This window comes from Hippichthys cyanospilos, chromosome 4 (assembly GCF_059441005.1).
Source record: "Hippichthys cyanospilos isolate Australia breed blue-spotted pipefish chromosome 4, RoL_Hcya_1.0, whole genome shotgun sequence".
Taxonomy (NCBI): Eukaryota; Metazoa; Chordata; class Actinopteri; order Syngnathiformes; family Syngnathidae; genus Hippichthys; species Hippichthys cyanospilos.
The window spans coordinates 8,177,028-8,200,652 of record NC_142372.1 but is presented as its reverse complement, the minus strand read 5'-3'; the positions used below and the strand labels follow the sequence as shown (position 1 = coordinate 8,200,652).

The 23,625-nt window shown below is 40.1% G+C and overlaps 1 protein-coding gene across 5 annotated transcripts in view; it reads left to right on the top strand.

Annotated features, from left to right (window-relative positions):
- celf6 (CUGBP Elav-like family member 6) overlaps nt 1–23,625 on the top strand; it is a 157,504-nt gene that overhangs the window by 100,399 nt on the left and 33,480 nt on the right. For all 5 annotated transcript variants that reach the window (XM_088413878.1, XM_088413876.1, XM_088413877.1 and 2 more), the window contains exons 4-5: nt 13,038–13,166; nt 20,492–20,571. In XM_088413878.1, the coding sequence (XP_088270004.1) occupies nt 13,038–13,166; nt 20,492–20,571 (209 nt within the window). The remainder of the gene's footprint in view (nt 1–13,037; nt 13,167–20,491; nt 20,572–23,625) is intronic.

Genomic DNA, 23,625 nt, shown 5'->3' with positions numbered 1-23,625 from the left:
CAAACTGATTGGGGGCTAACTTTGTCTAACTTGCCAGAAGGTATCATTATGTGAGGTTTGGATGTTGTCTCAATTAGCACTCCTAAAGGATTTCAGAACCTTAAATCCGACAATGAACTTTCTAGAAGGTCTGACATTATTTTTAAACTTATATGTTAAATAGCGTTTAACAATGTTTAATGGTGTTGAATGTTCAACATATTTTCCATCAGCAATATCTGAATATTTAAAATAAATATACAAAACATTGACTATCTGGCGCCGACCCCCACAATAAGGCACAATGGCACCATGACTGACTGCATCATTATCGTGACTACCATCACAGGAGGTTAATGCAGATGAAGCCAGTTAAACATGTGCGCACAGTGTGGGATTGGCTCTAATTGAAGCAGTCAGTGTCTGCTTGAATTTCTGGGTGGCGATTCGGACGGGATCAGACCGAGCCACGTCGGTGATTTATCCGCCCCAAGTGTGAATCAGATGGCTCATTTCCATTGGCGCACACATCCCCAAAGTAGGTCTTATTTTTGTCAGGGTGGCACTTTAATTAATGGACATCTAAAAACGGGCAAAGTCTGACCGACAAGGCTTGTGTGAGAGCCAATTGGCATTCTCACCAAGATAAATTAGATCTCAAGCCTTAAGAGGGGAGGATGGATGGATCCCAATATCAATTACTACCGCTCTTTCACCGAAAGGGAACGGAGACGAACAGGCAGTGTGAATGAAATACAGACGGCTCTTAGGCTGGCACAGCCAGCGCTCCTCTGTTAGATGAAGTTTCTATATGGGAGGACAGGCTCGGTAACAGAACGGATTGAAATAAGACCAAGCAGACAGGACCCAGCAGAGATATTGAGCCTTAATGGCAACAGGAAGTCGGCCGCCCAGCAAGGGAAGTAAACCACAGTCACGGCTGACAATGAAATGAGATTTACTATGAAGCTGCTCTGTTAAAGGGAAATAGACAGCTCAGGCTGACGAAGAGAAGGAGGAGGAAGAACAGGATTCATTTGTTGGAGGACTAGTCAGGTATAATTACCCGTTGGGGGCAATAGATTGTCAATTGGGACATTTGCACCATCAGAATGAAGTCACTTTCATTCTATCATTAGGTGAATACAAAAGACCTTCTTTTTGGAGTCTCTCTCTTGGAGATGTCAGACGTCTATTGGGATATGTCAGGGGAGAAGTAATGCCAAAGTGCAGAAAGCCAAGGCCTGGCTGGCATTGCAGACAATAGATGTGCCCCAATCCTGGCATTGGATCCTCCTGAGCCTGAAAGTGAAGGCCAGAAAACCACAGCAAAGCAGCCCTATTTGAAGACTCCTTCATAAGATGACTTATTTTAGGGTTGTTGTCTATCTTTCATGTCTTACAATTCTACAGTACTTTCCAGGCCACAACACCATCCTGAAAAATCATATAACACTTCAAAATATATGTATCACTGTTAAAAAAAAATACTATTTGAGCACTGTATCTAAAAGTCAGTTTCCAAGAAACCTTCCAAAGCCGACCAGACCATACAATCTAAGGCTTTATATTGCTTTTGTCTCTAAGAACATATGCTGACACACCTCGTTTTTTTTTTTTCTAAGCTTGTATATTATGTATAAATGAAATCCTTGAAAGGTCTGTACTTCTTTCTCTGTAAAATGAACAACAATAACGTGTAAAAAAAATAAAAAAATAACGTGTAATCATGCTACCATCATGAGATAAGGGTACGGTTGAAATTTTTACCTAACCAGAAAGTCTTCTGAGGACATGCCAACATAGAATTTCATGGCAATTTTCCAAAGTAGACTGTTAAATGAGCAGATCCTTCTCTGTAACTATCGCAAGAAAATTTTAGCCATAACATAAAGTCTGTATTTTTGTGATCAGGCGCAAGTCTGGCAATCGGTGAGGCACAGGCCTGGCCAGGATGGGGCCAAACCAAGATTCGGCAATTTGGTAGATAGGCGCAGGTTGACGCAGAGGCGGTGCGTGTCCAAGCAGGCGACTCACATCGTGCAATCAGAGCATTTCCTCCCTAATCCTTTCAATATTTTACACCCGACTTGGAGAAACTTGGGAAACTCCAGATATGGCAGAGAATGGGAGGACACCCAATTTCACCCAAATAAACTCTGTAAGGAGACCTCGTCTGTGGACGATGTCAAATCGGTCTGGGAGAAAGGCACAACTGTTGTGAACGAGTTCTGCCATGGCACACTGAGAACCACAGCGTCGCGCAAATACAGTATACACATGTGTCTTTCAAATGTATATGTTGATAAAATAAATAAGATGTAATAAAATACTTAAAAAAATCTGATGTAAAGAATGCTTATCATCAGAGGTGCATAATTTGTACTGCATATAATTAATCTCTACAATGACAGTTCCTTTATATTTATTAGAAGGTAGGTAGAAAGAGGTGTTAGCGCCTTTGTGGGATGGAATAACGAAACGTGTTCGCTATCCAATTATAAAAGTCGCCCTCATTCCTTTGAAATGAAATGCAGAGTGGAGTGTGCTCCAATGTGTCCCAATTGGAGTCCAAACAATAGTCTGCGTTCTACAAAAATGCAAGTGATCCGCACGCATAGAGGAACTGCAAGATGGTCTCTTGAAATGTTGATTAAAATCCGTTCACTTAATTGATTACTAAAATCACAAGCACATGCCTATTGTTCAAAATTATGCCAGAATGCACCACACACCGTGGTCCTTAGAGCAGGATCTCTACACCTGCACACCTTCACATCAAATCCAGTCGATTTGCGTTACACCACCTGCACCTCGGAGTAGACTAGCTTTTAGGTGGTCATCTACTGTAGTTTTTCTACGTTTGCAAAATGGGCTTTGGACATGGAGTACAGTTGCGCCAGAATGCGCACTGAGGTGAAGCGGGCTCATGCCAAAATTCCAAACATGACAGACTGGACTTGCACCTTCATGAAATTTAGGATGTGCTGCTTTTAAAGCCTCGGGCAGGCCTCTCTTTGTTATCAAAACGTCAGAAGCGCTGAAGGAGCGGCCTCGCCACGCTTAGAAATGAGCAGTGAGATCTTTCAAATTTCCAAACACAGAAACCTAGACTCGCGCCTGTGCCAAATTGAAGATGCACTGTGTTTAGACCGAGAGCATGTGCGCCCGTCAACCAAATTAGATCCCCAAGTGTTACCACAATTTTCAAAGATCTTGTCTTCATAAACCCGATTAGGGGTCTTCTGAAGTGTCGCCACTGAAATACTTTGAAATTCATGACACATATCTTGGAAGCAACGCTTCATATCTTATTATATTCTTATAGTCTTCTTTTATCAATTTTCTTTCTCTTTGCTCGAAACTGTCTGATACAAATACGAATGAAACCTCTACTCACTCGCCCTCTCGACAGTCCATGAACAGACAAGCTATACATCCCCATTCAAAATCCTTTGCTTCATTCCAAAATGGGGCAAGAATCAGAACGTCAACTCATCTTTCCACTCTCTCCTTCTCTCTGGCTATTGGCTTTCTTCTTACGCCATCTCATTGGTACGCCAATGCGAGGAGAAAGATGAAGCAAGCGATAGGGAGGCGTGCCGGGCCCATGGAGGAATTTGAGAGATAGATGGCGGAATGAGCACAAGGGGCAACGACAACAGGATGAAAAAGTTAACGGAGAGTGATAGAGGCAGCTGAGTGAATCTCAGTAGTAAATCATCTGAGAGTCGCCCCCATTCCCTATCGGCTCCTTGCATTGCCCAGGAATCTTTTCTCCCTGACCTTGTCTGTGAAGAAAAGATGGGAGTCAGATTATCTATGATTGGAGATGGCCATTATCTAAACACAATCTCTGAGCTGGGGTCGCACTTAGCTGGCCGCCACTTTCAGTTAGGAGACTTCTCTATGATGGCGAGACTGAAGATGGGTCAGTCAGCAATAGCATCAACTTTCATTAACTTTGGTAAAGGTTCTGAAATGTCCATCAATATGTACTTTTTCTTAGTGTGCCATTTCTGTCTACCATTGTCCTACCTATGGCCCTCCCTGTGAGTCAGTGGCCAAACTAGGTTGAGAGTAGGAACCAATTTCTGTGAGATCAGATGTACTTTCGCAACCTTGCAGAATAAGGCTCTGCAGCTGTGTAACTCAATCTTCACTGAAGACCATGCTGTCTTCTTGTAATTACTATTAGTAAAGCGAACATTAAAGGTAAAATCACCAAAGGTTCCCACAGAACTTTACGCCTTCGATTCAGAGACTTGACAGAGACCAGTAAAAAGTGGTTTTGAAATGTCTCGAGACCAAGATTGATCTCGAGAACAAAACAACCATGAGGTTCTTCTAGAACCCGGTTAACTGTCGCTTCAAAGTGGCAGATGATGTTGCCGGTTGCTCATTAGTTGAGTAAATTGCCTCAAGATGAAGCTTTTGGGTAACCATACGGAAACTACTGTGTTTTATATTCAACAGTTACCACTTTTTTGCCGTACGTATTCTCTATCCAATCCTTGTTGAGCCATTCTTTCGTATTCCATCCGATATATTCAATATGATATGTTTTGTTTGTTTCCTGTGGCACTGTTTTGAAGTGGAAAACCAATCCCTGGTACTACAGTGAAAATGCTGCATAAGTCAGAAGGGAAAGCCTTCAGGCCTTAGCGTAACCCCGAACAGGATAAGCGCTATAGAAAATGGATGGATGGATGTCCTCGTTGTTTATTAGCTCCCCTATCCTTTGGCTTTATTGGATACTTATACAGTGCCGGGAGCATTGCGGCGGCTGAATTCTATTCCCAGCGGTTGGGGTGTGAGCCTTTTTAATATCTACCCGCCTTTTGTCTGTCTAGCTGAAGGGGAGTGTCTGCGAACGGCTCACGTTTGTCCTTGCCAAGCCGTTCTTCAGAAGAGTGACCCCAGTTCGGGGCAGTCTGCAGATTGACAGGACCTTAAGATGTCGCGCGGTTCGCTGTCATAGCCCAGCCCAGCAGGCACGGGATAAGTGAGGGCCCGCTGGCTGGCGCAGTCTGGCAGGCCACACGGGAGCGGCTGTCTAGAGGCACCTCATGCCGTCAGAGGACTGTGTTCCACTTTACATGCAAATGAAGCCAAAATACCCCAAACCGCCACCCGGCAAAACTCGAATGTACTGGACAGTTTTGAGTATGGGCAGATCAAACAGGGATTGCAGGACATCATTTAAAGATTTGTGAAAAGTTAATTTATCGAGCCGCGGGTGAGCGCCTTTGTACAAAAACAGCAACAGGCAATTCTTCAGAGGTTTCCGACAACCGTTTTATATGCACACCGGGTTTCGAGCAGCGGTCGGTAAACAAATGCGTCAGATCTAGTTGTAAGAGTAATGGCTTTACATGTGAACAACCTGTTGTCGCATCACAACACTGAAAGTTAAAGTTTCTTTCATCCCGATTATTAATATTCTGCATCAACATAGAAATACCAAAGCAGCATTAGGCAGGATGTTTACTCATTACACTCAACGGATTAATTCCAATACTGCACTTGAAACAGACACAACATAATATCCTCTTATGTGTTTTCAACTCAATGGGAGTTGGCGAACAACATTCAACAAGCGGGATTCAAAGCTTCATCAAGCGATAATGATTATGAAAATGAAAAATAATGATTTGATTCCAATGGAAAAGTTTCATTTGGCTTTCTGTGTTTGGAGGCTGCTTTACCCTACTAACAACCTCATCGACTTGCACACCTCTAGAGAAATTTATTGGAAGATTGCTCATTCAAGAAAGCAGCAATTGCAACCTTGCGCCACTGATTGTCCCTCGCTTTCATTGGCATAAACACTTAAAATTCTTTGTGACCTTGCAATCACTGGATGCTGGTCAAGAGCAAATTTAGTTTTTCATTTAGAGTAGATTTTTCCAAATGGAAATATTGAAAAGAGTTGTAAGCAACATTTTAACCATTACAACTCTGGCAAAAATATACAGTAGAAAGAGAGGAATTGATGGCTAAGTGAATATGAACATAATTGACACCTTGATAATGAGCCACAGATATGTAGCTTTAAAAGAAGGGCAGGTTGGTGATTTAAATATCAAGTTTAATATTTTTAATGTAGGGAAGGGACATAAAATATTACCTCATGTACATAAACTATTACCTCATGTATTTTTTTTTTTTATGTTAGGTCATTGTGTATTGCAGACTGGTCCAAGCAACTAGGAGTTCTGCCGTCAAAATTATAGTTTTATTCTTTACCATCATTGGCGGCTTCACACAAACATATACAAACACAAAAACGTACCCAAAAAAAATTCAAAGAAAGAAGTCTTCAAAAATCCCTTCCGGCTCGCTCAGGCGAAGTCTCACGAGGTATGCCAAAGTCTCGCGGGATTTGCTCAAGTTTTGAGATATGCCTGATGCGTGACGGCAGTTCAACTTTGGAAAAATTGTGAAGACTTTCCTCACACTTCTTACGACTTTTTAAAAGTGTAATCTGAACCCTTCCACCCATTAAAAATAAAAAAAGGGGATCTGCCAAGGATATTATGTAATACTGTAAATAATAAATATGTATCTGAATATAGCAGCCTTTGAGCAGTTTAAACTGTAAATATGCCACCACCTATGATCCACATGTAACTTCCAATACTAGCTCAGGCTAAACATCACAACATACAAAAACCTCAATGATACGCATTGTTCCCCTGCTATACCGCTGTTTTTGATGACATTTCTTTTTTTTTTTTTTTTTTGCTAACCTTCTACAAAGCTTTGAATTTTGCAAATGTTTAAACACTGTGCAGTAAAGGGCTCTATAGGTCTAAATTATAAATAATAAACTGAAAAACAAAATGTATAAATGAGAAAAATTAATGAATAAAAAAAGGAAGAACCTGAAGAATAAACCAGAATAAATAAATTAAAAAAAAACCTTAACAAATTAAGAAACTAAGGATGGCAGATTACTGATACCAAGTAATAGAATATGGCTGATTTCCAAGCCATATTTCAAGGTATTGGCACACGCAATGCGAGACGATACCAAGTACACACCGTTCTCTTGGAGTACTTTTATGACCATGAACTAATATTATGAATTTTTAAGGAAAAATGTTTTATTGGAATACACGGATCCTTCTTTAAAATGATCCGTCATTATTTTGGGGAACATTTTGAGTATCAAAAGCACCAAGGTTTCTTGTATACTGATTATTACAAAAATCACACAATACTTTTTTGTGTATCCATTGAATGTGACCAATTTGTTGCCAATCCAGACAGGAACTGTTTGGCCTTCACGGCGGATTGTTTTGTCAGCGTGTTCATTTGTATTCCATTGACAAATAAAAGTATGCTCAAACAAAAGTTCAGTTTTTACAAGGTGGAAAGAAGCGTACGAAATACTCATTATACCCCAAAACGGGGCTGGTCTAAAAAGCAAACGGCGCAATTTAATTCTAAACTGCGACGCAATCGGGACACCGAGTAGATGATGCGAAACAAAGACCGACTCAATATTACCAAAACACTTTGAACATTTTATACAAGCATTCTGTGCACCTTCATGTGCGAGTGCGTCCGACGGTGAGCCTCACAGGCATACCAAAATAAATAGATAAATAAATAAAATAAATAGAAATCATGCTTCACTAATGAGTCCATAAGACGCGCAACTTCTCTGTTGTGTTGCCTGGAACATTACACCGCATCCGAAATGCACCCGGCGGCCTGGTAGGCATCTTTTATTGTGGGGTGCAGCTGTCCATGCTTTGTGAACACTTGCTACTACCAAGCCGTCTCGACAATAGCCAGCGGGCATGATGGGATGGAATGGCGAAAACAAAAGATATTTACCACGCCGCACACGCGGCAAAGTCATTGTTTTCAAAAACATTATTACCAAAGAAACAAAATTGAAATATTGGCTTTGTAGCAACTAATTATTTGCCCAGAGAGACAAAAGAAAGTGAAGGATGGCAATATAGGACAATGCAGGTAGAATGTTATATTGAGAGAAGCATCAATCTTGACAGCGCATGGCTTCTGTGAAAAATCTATTAGTTTTTAATATACCACAGGGACGGAATGAGAAGGCATCCTGGTGACAAGCAACTGTCAGATGGCTGGGAATTTTCTATCCATTTGTATGTGCATAGCTTAGGGGAGACATTGCAGCATTTTGTTACAATTTATCATAGTTCCCGGGGGTCTTCATAACATGTCTTTACAAATTGTGGGTCAGTATGCGCATCACAATAATAGTTGTGTGGGTAGAGACACACGATAACATTATATATAAGGGTCTATAATTTCGAGAATGTATTGGTGTTTTCAAGTAATTTATCATCAAGGAATCTGGTTTTAAAAGCTTGTTCATATGTAAGATGTAAGTGCAACTTTTGTTCATGTTCAGTAAAAAATGTCAGTGGACAGTATTAAAGCGCCTCATGCTCCAATCAAAGTTAATTAGTTGCTCGTTAGAGGAAAGATGATACACACAGTAATCTTTTGACTACTCGATAATTTAAGAAATAATCAATGTGAGTATTAATTCAGATTGATAATGTTTTAATATAATCTATGCTAAAGTTGACATCTGTATGTTCGTGATACCAAAGTGTTTTTTTTCCACGTCTCTCATACAATCCCTTTTTAGGGCAGGCACACAGGACACATTTGCTGACCCACCATGCTCTAAGGACAATCATTTATATTTTCGGTTTTGTTTAATACTATTTCGGAAAACAGTTACTTATTTTTCATTTCAGTTTCTGGTTTACCTTTGTAATCCTGCTTTGATTTCAATCCCCATGTCTACCTCCCCATATGCTTTATTTGTTTCATTTTTTAAGCTAATTGTAAAGCTTTAATATTATGATGACATGGTTACAAACTCAACGAGAACGTCTAAAGAAAACATTATTAATAGGACAAAAGCACCATATTTTTCGGACGACACAGCACAGCCTCCATGATCAGTTATATTGGGTATTACCACAAACTAAGGGAAACAAAAACCAGAAGAGCAAATGACTCATTTTTATTTGATATCTATTTGACACACCTAAGGTGCGATGTCGCTTTTTGAGAAAATCAAAGTATTTTAAGTCCACTTTATAGTCCAAAAAGTGGTACATTTCTCAAAGGTCTTCAGAACATTAGCGGAGCAATGTGAAATTTTCTCATGGATTGTTTTTTAATAATTCCATGTTGCTCCTCCAGTATATGAATGTCCTGAAGCCTCTTAATGCAAATATACGAGTGCATATAAGGGCTCTGTTTTTTTTTTTGACCCTCTTCACTTTTAATGGATTACTCTTTAAAGTCGCGGTGTCATCCCCTTACACAGAGGGTGCATTACATGATATTCATATTCATAAAACGGCAATTTAAAGTGCGCAAGTGGCCATGGGAGATGTGTGCGTGTTGGGTGGGTGGGGGGGGGGGGGGTGCAAACTTGTAAAAATCCAGCTCAGGCAGCTTCGGAGACAGGTGCAAAGAGGACTAATTAATAGCAATCAATACTCGGGGCCAGGGCAGGCGGCTGGCCGGCGGAGACTCTCTCAGGTCAGGCAATGAAAAGATAGCAAGCACCAAATTCATTCTGCTCTCCCGGAGGACGGCTCTGAAGTACACTCACACTTCCTTTAATGCCTTCGCAGGGGTGTCATTTATTTTTGCGTTTGCCAGCACATTTGGAAAGTTCATTACCCCGCTCATGGCTTGTTAATTAGCCTTGTAAAGCCACCATTAGATCTCCTCGGGCCAGGACCAAGATGAGACTTTTTTTTTTTTTTTGTCCCACAACATTAACACACAGTAGGGGGGCCTGTAAAACTGCACTCTGCCCATTTAACAGGGACCCCTCAGTGGAAATCTGAAAGATAGAGGGGCCTTCATGGCAAATTAGGTCACATGTGCTGCGGACAGGCTGCGGCCTTCCTTCATAGTTCCTCTTCGCTTGTTTGAGCAGAGGTCAGCTTCATTTACCCGAACACATGTTCGAGCGGAATAACCAGGGATGGGATATTGACTGCATTTCTCTGATCAACTAATAATTTAAAGGGGACATTTTATGGAAAATTGACTTTTTAATTGCTTGCATAGAAATAGTTCTCTGGAGTGCCTTCCAACCCTCAAGTGTGAAATTAAACCAACTCCTGGATTTTTTTTTTTTTCCTGAAAATGTGTGTTAGTGACCTTTTCTGCACTTTTGTCCCACAAAACAGTGGGGCTTACTTCCATTTTTAAGTCCCCCAGTTTCTATCCATAGCTACTTTTGAATAAACACTATCTGCAAAAATAGTAACATCCTTCTTTTCACTTGTCAAAACCAAAAGAAACATAAACAGAGCAGATTTTTTTTTCTTTTTTTGACTGCTCAACTGCCACAGTAGAAGATTCTTCATCCTTATACCCAAGCTCCAGCACAATCACTACGGTAACAAAAAGCCTACTTGCCACTGGCATAATACGGGGTGTACAATCACTTGCGTATTGTAATGATTCCATTTTCGCCACAACAAAAAATGAGGTTGTTCCTGAACTTTGTCCAAACTTACAGGACAAACGTTTGGACACAACGTTTCCTTCATGTCCTTGTTAGGAAAAGTGGCTATAGAAAATGGATGGATCATTTGATGTACCAGTATAATGAGAACTGGTTTGAATTGTAATTAAAAAACTAATTGCACATCTTTAAACCACTCACTGAATATTATGAACTCTATTTCTGTCTCACTAATATCAAAATAATGATAAATCAATAATGATAATTCAAAAAAAAAGAAATATATATATATATATATATATATATATATATATATATATATATATATATATATATATATATATATATATATATATATATATATATATATAACTTACTGTCTGCTCAATTAAATGGATCCTTGATGTCTATGGCTAGCAATGGCAGTAAATGAGTTATGCTAACTATGAATATTAAAATGAAATAAAAATGCGTTGTTTTATTTTATTTTTTTCAAACATGAACATCTTTTCCTCTCTAATTTACTATTTTTATATTAATTAGTGTAAGAATGTCTGCTAAGAAATTAATTAAAATCATAAAACTATTTTTTAAAATGTCAAATTAAATTTTAAATGCAAGTCATGAAAAAAAATAATAAATGTACAAATGAAGGCATGGCAACTGACCAGTCAAAGTTAATTAGGCTTACAATTAAATATTCACTACCTTGAAAAATGAAAATCAACATTCCCAAAAATAAGGTATATCATACTGTTTCTGATAAAGACAGCATAGCTTGCGATACAATCCACAACTCGAAAAACCCAGCTAGAGGCCAGGATTACAGCAGCAGCAGGCATGGAAGCCTTATTGATTATGCAGGTGGTCATTTGTGAGGCCAAGCGGGTAGCGCGCACGTGTCTCATTTGAACTTTACAGAGATGGAACAGGATCCGATTTCCTCGTCGCAAAGGAGGCGGCGGCCCCGGGTGCGTTATTTTTAGAGCAGATGCATCTAATGGGGCCTGGCAGGTACAGGAGGCGTCACATCTGTTGAGGCCCAGGTGATGCTCTCGCCATCCTCATCTCCTCACCGCCAACACGCTTCCATACCAGTCAAATGACTCACGTGGAAGATCAACAGTGTCATTCCCAATAAAGTTCTCGTCTTCTCGCTGCCACTTTCTATCAGTGCTTGGCGACGGGCTCTTCCTTGTAACCATTCTATTCCACAACACAGCTGAATTGCAGATGAATAATGTAAAAGATGTAAAATAAGATGAATGGTCTGTCTATACACAGAGGATGCATTGGGGGAAAAATTAATCTTTCCGACTTACTAAAATGATAGCGGCAAAAACTTTTGTTTTGCTCTTGAAAAGAACCGCTGAGGCAACCAGTCCACAGTACATATATATATATATATATATATATATATATATATATATATATATATATATATATATATATATATATATATATATATATATGTGTGTGTACGGATGGCTCAATTCAGGAAAAAAAAAATTAACAATACAAAATATCTCGCACAAGATGTGGGTAGCTGCGGGAGGGATGGGGTGTGTGTGTGGGGGGGGGGGGGGGGCAGGAGCCAGAAAATGGGTGGATTGATGGATGCATGGAAGAAAAGAACATATTTATTAACAAGCTGGATTAGATTTAAAATATGGTTTGCGTTCTAACAAAAAAGGATGCATCACTGTACTTGTGATGATTATTAATCTTAGAAAAAGCGAAGAGACTAAGGACATGTTCACAAAACAGATTATGTCGTAGACTTGGTGGTATTATTATGAAGCCTTGCTCATAATTATCCGCAATAACAGAAGAATGTTATTCATTATTCCCGCTCGGCACCATGCACATTGCAATAGCTCACTGTTTTGCCTATTTTGTACTCTAATTGACTTGTTTCATTTGTTGGGAGACAAGTTTGATAATGTTGACTTGCAGTTTGCGTGATGTGAGTGTATGTACATTACCAGTCAAAAGTTTGGAAGCACCTTCAAACACTACTGAATGGCAAACACATTAAGGTGTCACCGATCCCTAGCTACTATCAGTCCTACTTAGCGCTGCCAAAAAAAATTAAAAAATATGCATGCATGTTTGGTTTGTAAATATCCTCCTGAGACCCGCCCTAATCATTCGTGTCCACTGTTGTGTCCATTTTGTCTCAGCATGACAGCAAAGATAATTGCATCCCATCCAAAGACGTCATTGGACATCATCGCGAGCAAACTAGGACTTAGTAGGTTACCTCGAATGAGTCAAAAGATAAATACCAAAGACTAATGTCCACTTCATAGGACACAAATGAATAATTGGGTCTCAGTTGGATGTAAATGGTCCTGACCTTTGCCAGACAGGGCGGTTGTCTCTCACAACTGAAACGTAAGCCAGAACGGCACAGCATTGGCTGTGCATAGCATATTTCTGCTAAAAAGCTCACATTGGGCGGTGGGGTGGGGATGGGGGGGATTCCCAAGCCCCTCTTTGCTCAGCGAAATGCTCCCATCAGCGGTTGTTTTTCCCCTCTCTTCCCATCCAGAAGACAGGAAGCTGTTTGTGGGGATGTTGGGCAAGCAGCAGAGCGAGGATGACGTCCGGCGGCTCTTTGAGACCTTCGGCCAGATCGAGGAGTGCACCGTCCTGCGGGGTCCTGATGGGGCCAGTAAGGGTCAGAGCACACACACATACATACGCTCCCTTATCATTGCTTTTGCGTGCCCGGCCTCGGCCTTGGCTAGAGCATCCTTGAGGCTCGTTCGAGCAACAATATGTCCTTCCTTTTCCTCCCTACTTCGTTTACACTTGTGTCTTGTTCCCTCCTCCCCCACCTGTTATCCGAACCACGCCGTGTTTGTTCCCCGCATCGCCATCATTCCTCCCCAGACGATCATTAAGTTCTACTGTAAATACAGCGGCAAGGCTCGGAGTTTAGCTGCAGTCACTCACATTATAGCACAAAAACACGTTATATCTTAATATGTGAGTGTTGATGAATTTTCATAATAATTAACCATTAAAATCCAATATAGTCAAAGGAATGGGACGGAAATATGGGCTGCGGCATCTGTAACGATTTGGATTACAGTTTAAGTCCCCTGCTGTGGGGAAAATTGGAGTGATTGAAGAGATGAAAATCAGTTTTTTTGGCTAGTGTTGAGGTACCCCTGGGAAAGTCAGTGTTTGCACCCCGCTAACTCAAGTGGTGCATCGCTGCTGGCCTGCCCTTTTCACACCAGATTCCTTTTTTGCATGCCTGCTTGTGTGTGATTTGGTTCAACGGTATTTGTGGCGTGCAACACAACATGTGAATAAAGCACCAGATGTGGGCATCTTACATTTTTTTTGCGCGTCAGTTATCAGCCCCCCACACACACACTTCCGCCGGCGTCAATGTTGTTGTGAATTGAACAAATGGAGATCATTCACTTAAATGGACGTACTTCACTTATCGGTGGCGGAGTAAAATGAATATAGTCTCATTGACTGTAAAGTGATTCCAGTTTACAATGGAAGAAAGCAATATGACAAACAAAAAGGCAAAACAGTTGGCTTGCATTTCTGTCAATCGGGGGAGTGTCGACGTGACATACATCTGACCGAATGTCTACGCCAACGGATCGGCAAGCCAATGTTAGTTTGAATCAGCATAAAAATATAACAATTTTCTCCCAAGTGTATTTGGAACCCTTGACAATTTGTCATCCCGAAGTGAAGTGAACGGCAGTGCAAATGTGAGGGGCTTAATATGCATCTGTAAGCCGTGACATGTCCATCCATACGGCGATATGTGTTGGCAAGGCAAAGCAAGATAATGCATGCTTGAATCAATGAGAAAGGCTCGCTCATATCGAACCATGGGCTTTTTCAGCGTCTGCATCGCTTACGCTCACTGTTAATCCCAGTGCTTTCTCTTTGTCCCCCCACCACATTGCCCCCCCCCAACCGCTTGCTTCCACTATTTTCATGCCCCCTCCCTCCCTTTCTTCCTTCCTGTCTGCTCAGATGCCTGGGGCTGATTGACAGCACATAAAATGAAAACGGGCCGGTGCTGGCGTGTTCGACAGGAGTTATACTTTCACTCCTTTTCACCCTCCTCTCTCTCTTGGTGCGCCATATGTTTCCTCTAGCGGCATTCGTCTCTCACTGGTTACCCCCCCTTCACTTCTGCCATTGCATTTCACTGTGACAAAATGAAGGAATATTAGCAGTACAGTGGAACCTTCAAATGTCGAATGCCTCAAAGTCATAAAAAAGTTCAACTAACATTTTACAGAAAAATAAGTCTAAAAAGTTGGACAAAAACCGAAATGGGACATCAGCAAATAACCTGAGTCTTCAACACAGTGAGAATCAAATTGAGTATCTCCTAAAATGGGTTTTGAGACAATAGTGTGGGATGAATGTAGACCCTGATTTCACAATGATGAATCAAAGCTGGTGAATGTGTCTTGGCTTTTCAGTACAAGTTTACCAGTTATAGTTTACCTCGCCGGGAACAATTACAGATTGTTAGAACTGTCAACATTCTGTTGGCATCATGGGATCTTTGTGCCTTCATCTTTATCTTATTTTACAGTGATACTATAATACTGGTAATGGCAAATAGGTGCTAACTATACTGTAGAATGGACATGGGACTTTTTGTAATGTATTAGTAGGAGAATACGTGTCCCTGCCTCATTTGCTGTGTACAATGTGATTACAGCAGCCATAAGTTAAAATACTAAGAGTCATAAAATACAGACAAGGGTTTGCATTTGCTTTGACTTTTCAATGAGGGAATTATTTATAGAGTAGTAAATATGATTTACCTATGTGGTAAAATGCTACATGTATCTGTATACTGTATTTTTTTTAATGGAATGAATGCTGTGTAGTAGATTAATTTTGAAAATAAGACAAGAAATCAGGTCAATTTATGCTGCGAGTTACTAATTCGATACACAGTTGGCATGAACAATTTATTGGGAGGGCTTTTTTAACGATACAATGGCAAATGTAAAAAGTTTTTAAAGGTAAACATCGAGCAGGACTATAATACGTCTAAGGCAGCAAAAAAAGCCGGTCTGTTTTTTTTTTTTGTTTTTTTTTTAAGATTACTTCAGTCACAAATTGGTACCATCATACAGATCAAATACCATGAAAACTAAATACAGCATTAGGTACTTGATCTGGACAAAATACAAAAATGCAAAGACTGGAATTTTTGTCAGCACAAATTACACTTGATAAGAGATCTGAACTAAAATTATAGACTTCAGCTTTTCAGGCACTGTTCTGAATGTTGTCTTGAAATTGAGAATGTATGTTTTTCTTCTTTGGGGCTTCAAACTCCTCTCCCCAAATCTCAAAGAGACAAAGATGACAGGCATCTCAGAAGAAAAAAAGTGCACTTGAGTACCATCCCGTTTTTCACTGTAAAACAGTCCCATGCAATTATGATAAATGTGACTTATTTTACCCAGCAACAAGCCTTGGATGAACATTGTGTGATTCAAATGAGACTGACCTTGAAATTGACTGCGCTATCTGCTTCACGATGCGGGCCCGACTGCCACATTGATGGAAATGCGCTCTACTCGGGAGCCTTTCAGCACCCCGCCCCTCATGGTCCAATAGAAAGGCCAAGAAGTTCCGCACGCTCCCCACCGCACCGATTCTCCAAACTACTTTCGGCGTTTGCCGCCAGAATTGAATAGAGCCTCAAGTTGTCAGGAATAATAGAGAGATGGCTTTTAGCTCTATAATTAAGTTGTGTTATAAATGTCACCCATCCAGCCAGATGGAATTCATGCATACATATTACTACCCGGGGAATTCAAAAGGCAGCAGCGAGATCCCCTCACTTGAAAGCAATACAATCTCCTTCCTCGCCGCGTTCGCCCTGGCTCATTCGGAGATGTCAAATTTGAAAAAAATTCAAGATGTGTGCTATAATTCACACGGTTCTGGCACTTCCATTTAATTGGAGATGTTTTGGCAGAGTGTTACCCTTTCTTCCCGGGTTGCACATAGGGGTCCAGAAGAAAATGTAACTTTTGAACATGAGTGTGTGAACCCTCAGTTTACTAAAATCCTGGCTCGTGCTGTTTAATACCACTATTTTCAGACAGATAAAAGTCTGAGTACTCGAGGAGTCTCCACTACCAAAACGCTGAAGCCACTAATACTTTGGACAAACAAAACTAGGGGTGTCATATTAACAGATTAATTATCATGTAATTATAGTAATAGTTCCAGTTTTTTTAATCAAAGTTTTAATCTCTAACCTTATGCTATCTGTATGCTTAGATACATTTTCATGTATCGGGGTTCCTGTGCTTCAGTTATTGGGAGATGTAAAACAAAGGTCAATCACACTCTGAAGTGATTGGCTGTCAGTGTGTTTGGCATACTCTGATAGAAGCCTGTTGTAGGGGCAATTTCATGGGCAGAACGAGGACGTGAAAATGGAAAAGCATTTGAGAGTTTTAGGGCCAGTAAATGGTCAATTTTACTTTTTGAGGAAACCTTTGATAACGGTACAGCGATATACTGTACATTCTTCTGTAAGAACAAGCTTGCGTACGACAAAAGCATCTCAAGTTTAGTCTACTACATAAATGCAAAGCAACCAGCTATGTCTGCAGCCACAGCTAACGACAGTAACAAAGATGTGAATCTAGCGAGACATATCCCAACACTCCATGTTTTAGCAAGACTGCGATGGACAGGATGGATATTTTATTTTAATGTTAATTTCAAGTTGGTCGAAACTAAAGGTTGCAGTCCGCACTTAGGACTAATCACGAATACTGCAGAACGTAAATGGTTACAACTGCATCTCCGCAAGAAAATACATGAACGATCCCATTTTTATATTGTTGTACTTCAATCTTTTTATCTGTCAAAATTAAAATGACAAATGTTGCTCAATGAATGAACTAGTTTGAGCGATCATGCACTAAACAAACATTCTGATGGTTCTCACAGTGCGCTGCAAATGCTTGCCGGCATTTTGGTTGAAACCCCTAGTTAGAGAAATAACCAGACTATATCTTGGCCTGCAAAACCAAAGGTTTCTTGAAAGAACACGCTGAACCTAATCATTTTTCCTCCGAAAGGTCAAATTTGTTTGTTCTTTCAAAGGCAGACTTCAAGTCCCCAACATCTTTCAGTCAAACAAATGAAGACCCTTCCTGCCTTGAATCCCCCCCCGAGAGCTCTTCAAGTGAAGTAAAAAGGCGGAGGGACAAAATCAAAGTCTTCTTTGACGTTTGTGGTTCCCCTCTGTAGATCTATTCAGCTTTAAGGACATTTGACACAACAACAAAACACACATGGCCTTTTACTGCTCACTTGAATGTCTCCACACAAACAGTTTACGCTGCTTTTGTAGTGGATGGAAAGCCTCAGGTGAAAGTGGATTTGGTCTTCTATTGATTGGGGACACAGCGCAAGACTGCCAAAGTTTTGAAACTTTTGATTTGGAAAAGTTAGCGAGCAAGTCAGAAAAATAACTACCTCCAAAGTTGACCCTGATGTACTGTATTCTAGAGATGCTGTCCTCCCTCCAATACAAATATTTTATCACGTCCCTCCATTCATTTTATTTAGCACTTATTCCCATAAGAGACCATCCAAACTCACAGATATTCTAACAAATATCCAGACGGTAGAAACGCTTACTATTCTACCACCGCGCTGCTCCTGGTACAGATTATGTTCTCCTGTTTGATTCATTGTCACTTTAGTCATATTGAACTGAGCAGCTACGAAAGGGATGTGTGAACCAGACACACACCGCTACATTGCCATAAATTGCATTTCAGGTTCAACATTATCGTTGCATTTGTTCCTCTCTTGTGCGCTTCTGTGGTAGCATGAAAATGAAGAAAACAAAAATTCAGTAAATCTTTTAGCTGCTCACCGAGCTGACATCCCGCTTGATTTAACTATGCCTCATCTGACTTCGCAAATGATGACAGTTTGACTGAATTTCGGTTTTTAGAAGTTCTTTTTCTTTTTTTTTTAAGTTTAGTGTTTGGATAGTTTGAACTGGATCAATATTTTAGCCACTTGGATGAGCAACATTGAGAAAAAAAAATATTGAAAAAAAAAATGAAAATTTCACATATTGTCATCTAGATTTTCTTCCTGGGCCACAAATCAAAAGTGAGACGTCAAAGTACTGTATCAATTAAGGCACATTGTTTTCCTTTAAATAGATTGAGCCACAAACTAGTCTTAGTCCAAATCATTTAGGGAGGTGAAAGGAATAAGAGCCAAACAATAACAGGCAATAAGTTGCCAGCCAGGCACTGGCTGCTAGCCGCTAGTTTCTAGTTGCGAACTCCGGAGACTTGTGCCCGATATGTAATAAAATATGGTTTCTTTGTGTACTAGTTTAAGATGTTAGCAAGTTCAACTGCTGCTACAGCACTTAATGTGTATTGAACTTGTAGCCTTTACATGAACATACAGAGCAATCTGTGGACCATGCGTGGCCTGGACCGTGATGAGCCATACAAATTATGGATCAAAGATGATCCGTAGCACCATTAATTATTATTATTTTGACTCTGGACATGTTACCAGTCAACTGCAGGGCATGTATAGGCAAAAATCTATTCCAGGCAAGGTCAAAGGACCACATCCAAAACCCCAGTAAAATCATCTGCAGGCGTCTTAAGTACAAAACTACTTCAAATCCGATTTCCCAACATCTCAGAGGTGCTCGGCTAAGGAAGCGTGTGCCTTGTTCCGTGAGTGCTGTTGCTCGATTAATGAAAAGCAGCTGAATAAATCCACAAGGTTGTTAATTAGATAGCCTTCTAAAGTTAAAACATGAGCGACCTGAGGCCAAGGATAAAAATAGGATAGAACAGAGTAGTCAATGATGGTAAAGCTGATTAATTCAATGTCGTTTCCAAATGAACTACTATTCACTTCCGTTCTGGTGCACTGCAGTTTGTATAAGTGCATTGCTGTACCTGACTGTAATTTAGAAAAGCATAGTGATATTTGATTAAGCCAAAAGTTGTAAAATGGTGGCGCACTGAACTTTGGAACAATACAAATCTTTGGAGTTAGCAAACAACTTTACACCTGTTTGCCAAGGATGATTCAGACCACTGGAGCCCAAATTGAGAATACGCTGGAAACTGGGGACTTCTCATTGGCTCTCGGTGTCACCAAAAGACCAGAGTGTTGTGAGAAAAGGTTTTGATGATGTACATATGGTACCGCTGAGTCGATAAGATAAGAAGGTGCTTCGCCGTGTAATACACTGTAATGTCCTCTCGGAACATTGCCTGTACATTTAATAAGGTTTTATGATGGCAACGCGATTGATCTCATTGGGCATTTGGAGGGATAAAAAGTCCCCAAAAACTCAGAGGCAATACTTGATCCTTGTGGCTCGCATATCTAAACTACCAACAAGCATTAATCTTATCCACTTGAATCACTTTTAATATTGTTTGAAACGTTAATCCAGCAAATCTCCATGACGCCGCCGCTTACTTCTCGTGTCCTGGCCAACTTCTCATGTTGACTCTTCCTTCCTGAGCCATAACCACACAACAGCTTTAAGATGATTTCAACGTCCTTTGAGGCAGACGAAAAGGCGTCCCTTTCCAGATTGCCTCCTCCGCCATCACCGCCAACGTCTTAAATTTGAAGCGGGCGCCGATTCCGTCGGATAGGCCGATTATAAGACCACGCTATTGTCATGCTAATCTCCTTTATGAGTGACTGCACACAAATCACAATGTGTAAATATTAAACAGATTAATATTCACAAACAAGTCTGTGGAATTAGCACTGCTGGGGCGAGGGACGGGATGTTCCAGGCCGCTAATGCCTTTAGCGACAATCTCAACACACAAGTGACCAGAATATATTTATGGATCAGATAACGTAAAGACAATAACTGGTGATTTTCCTTCTTACTCAAGAAATCCAATGCCATCTGCTTAATGTTGTTTCGCATTTCTTTGTGTGTGTTTGCAGGCTGTGCCTTTGTCAAATTCTCCAGCCATGCGGAAGCACAGGCTGCCATCAACAGCTTGCACGGTGGACAGACCATGCCTGTAAGTAACACGTTCTACCAACACACAAATAACAGAATTAGCATTAATATCAATGCTAATTCTTTGTTTGTCTCCATTCCAGTCAAGATGGATCCCTTTAACCAAGTTATGCTAATGTTGGGAGTAGGACAAATCTGATCTGGTTGAGCATTCCAATGTAGAGTGCTAACACGTTTCTAAAGTCAGCTTTCTGTTACACTTAGAAGAGGAAAAAATAGATATTACAGTCTCAGTGGGATTAAAAATTGTTGCTTATATGCCTGAACTTATTCATATGATATTTACACTCTAAGTAAATGTGTATTAATTGAATGGGTCTCGCAATCTGGATAGAAACACCAAAGTGTTAATTAGCAATTCATTTCCACCCAAAAATATATAGTTCTTGTGGTTTTAGTATTAATAAATTCCAGTCAAACGTTTGGAAACTCATTTTGAAATATTTTCAAACACATCATTATGTCAAAAAATCACATAGTCATAGTTTTGGTCCGTACAGTCTCAGTCCTGTTAAATAAATGCTTCATTTCGATACCAAAAATATAAATGGCTGGGACAGCAGTAACTTGCAAGTCATCCACATCAGGTCCCATTACTACGTTCAGCTCACTGTGTTTTGAATGACATCAAATAAATGGTGATGAATGTCACCGAAATGGAAGAAAGAAACAATTCTTTGCAGAGGAGGAGGTCTCAATAACTGTTACAAACATATAACATTTTAATGTAGGCCGAATTTAACTTTCACCTGCTACTTGGTTCTTTTATATTACATGCAATGCTCAGGTTTCCTTCAGAGAGTTGCGGACTGATTCCTGAGGGAATATTGTATGTGTGTTCACATTGATTGCGAAGGCAGACAAATCGAGAACCAGAGGCGGGTCGGTCCCCTTGGCGGCGGGCCATTCCTGTCGGCTCCCCGTATAAGATTGCTTTTGGCAGGCAGCGGTGGCATCCATCAGACGTAAAGTGACCCAGCCCAGCAGAGAGGACATGAGTGACAAACTGAGTATAAATCAGGAGTTTTGGGACACATTCTGGTCCAAAAAAGCTCATCCTTACTGTAAGGGGTACAAGTGTATGAAACCTTTAAAGCTAAATAACAAAAAAAAAAATTTAAGACTCAACTATAAACATTGCGTTTTACTTTAGGCATGTGCAATGAATGCCTTGAGCAAGATTGTGTTCACGTATAAATTTCACTTCATGAAACCATGACTCAGAAACGCAGCAAACACATCGACCTCCAAGCAATGATTGAACATGTTAATGACATAGTAAATCCTGTGAGTTTCCCCGCAAAATCCAATGTGACAAGCTTTAAAATATGAATCAATAAATTGTTTGCACAGTTGAACAAAGCAATCTGGGATGCTTCACTGTGGCAAAGAGGTACGTAACTACATTTTGTCTTCGAAAAAAGACAGATAACAATGGAAAAGGCTACAGTACCAAAGGACTGTTAATGACAAACAAGCATGAGAATGTAAAATGCACACCTGTGTTTCATATATACGGTGGGCCCCCATGTAACGACATTAATCCCTTCCTTGTTTGGGGGTCGTAAGGCGAATTTGTCATATGACGGGCAATCCAAACCTATGTTAAATAGCTAATGTGTTTAGAACCCCAAGTAAAAACATAAAAATTGTACATACAGTACATATTAAAAATTGGTACCAAAATGGTATAGTAAGTGCTATGTATAGGTAATATACATGTATACAATCAGAAAACATCATGAATAAAACATAAAGAAGGATTTATTTACCTCGTTACGCTCATATTCCCTAATAAGGATCTCCAGCATCGTTTCCACGTTGCAACATGAAAATGTCGTAAATCAGGGTTGCAACACGGGGGTCCACTGTATTAGCTGTGTTGATTTAAACTACCTAAAACGCAGAAACACTATCTACAGACATACTTCAGACATCTTTCAACATAGACTAAAGATCCTAACAGTCAGCATCGGCCTCCTTACCTTACACATCTTTAATTTCTTTCCACTGCATCCATTTTTTCTGCATCTATTCAAAGTAACTTCGCCGCAAACACATGGCCTTTCCATTCAACTCTTACAGAGGATACGATGACTGCGCACGCGTCACACGCATCCTTAAACGTGTCCCCGGGAGACATTGTGCAGCAAATGTCTTATACGAGATGTTATTTACGAGGAACGGTTCAATCAGCGGTCAAAGAATGATGCAGAGGCTAATGTGAAACGCTTCTTAGATAATTCATGCAAATGACAAGGATGAGACTTTGATCGGAGGAAAGTTGAAGAAGACATAACTATAAAGAAAATGTAACTTGACTGAAAAACAAGTATTTCCTTTCAATTTGCAAAGAAATTACATATGTTTGATTATGATGCTTCAAAGGAAGACAAAAAGCTCTCTTGAAATCACAGCAAAACTGAATTGCTCGCTCTCACATAAACGTGCACATTTCTGTGGAAATATGAAAAAAAAAAACGCATAAATTAGCTTCAAACTTAAGTACTTCAATTTATGACAAAATCCTATTTTTAGGGCTGCTCTATTTATGAAATTCTGAGTGCAAAGTGATGCTCATGTCAGTTCACCCTCAAAAACTAACTAACTAATACTGCTTAACCTTTAGTAGGATTTCGTACTTAATTGTCACAAGGGCTTGTTGATCTACCAAGTGCAACGCAGGATGATGGCGTGCGTGTGGGAGGCAAGAGAAAACACAGCGCGTGAAAGCATACCTGAGTATTCTCTTATCACAAGGAGATAGAACTGTTTTTCCATGCAGGCTAAGAGGCCATCGTCATAAGATAAATGCCTCTCTTAACCTCCTCCTGAAAATGTAAATGAGTGTATAATTTGGGGCTTTACGTTGCAGGGTGTTGTCTGGGAACAGTGAGCAACGGATTTTTAGAGAATGGCTATGCTGGTCATGTTCACATAGTTGTTTGTGATATTAAAAGAGGCCAAGATAAATTAGTGAAATTTTCCGCATTATTATTGCATCCTATAAACCTCACAACTCTTTTTTTTTTTCCCATCTTGGGTTTTATCGGAC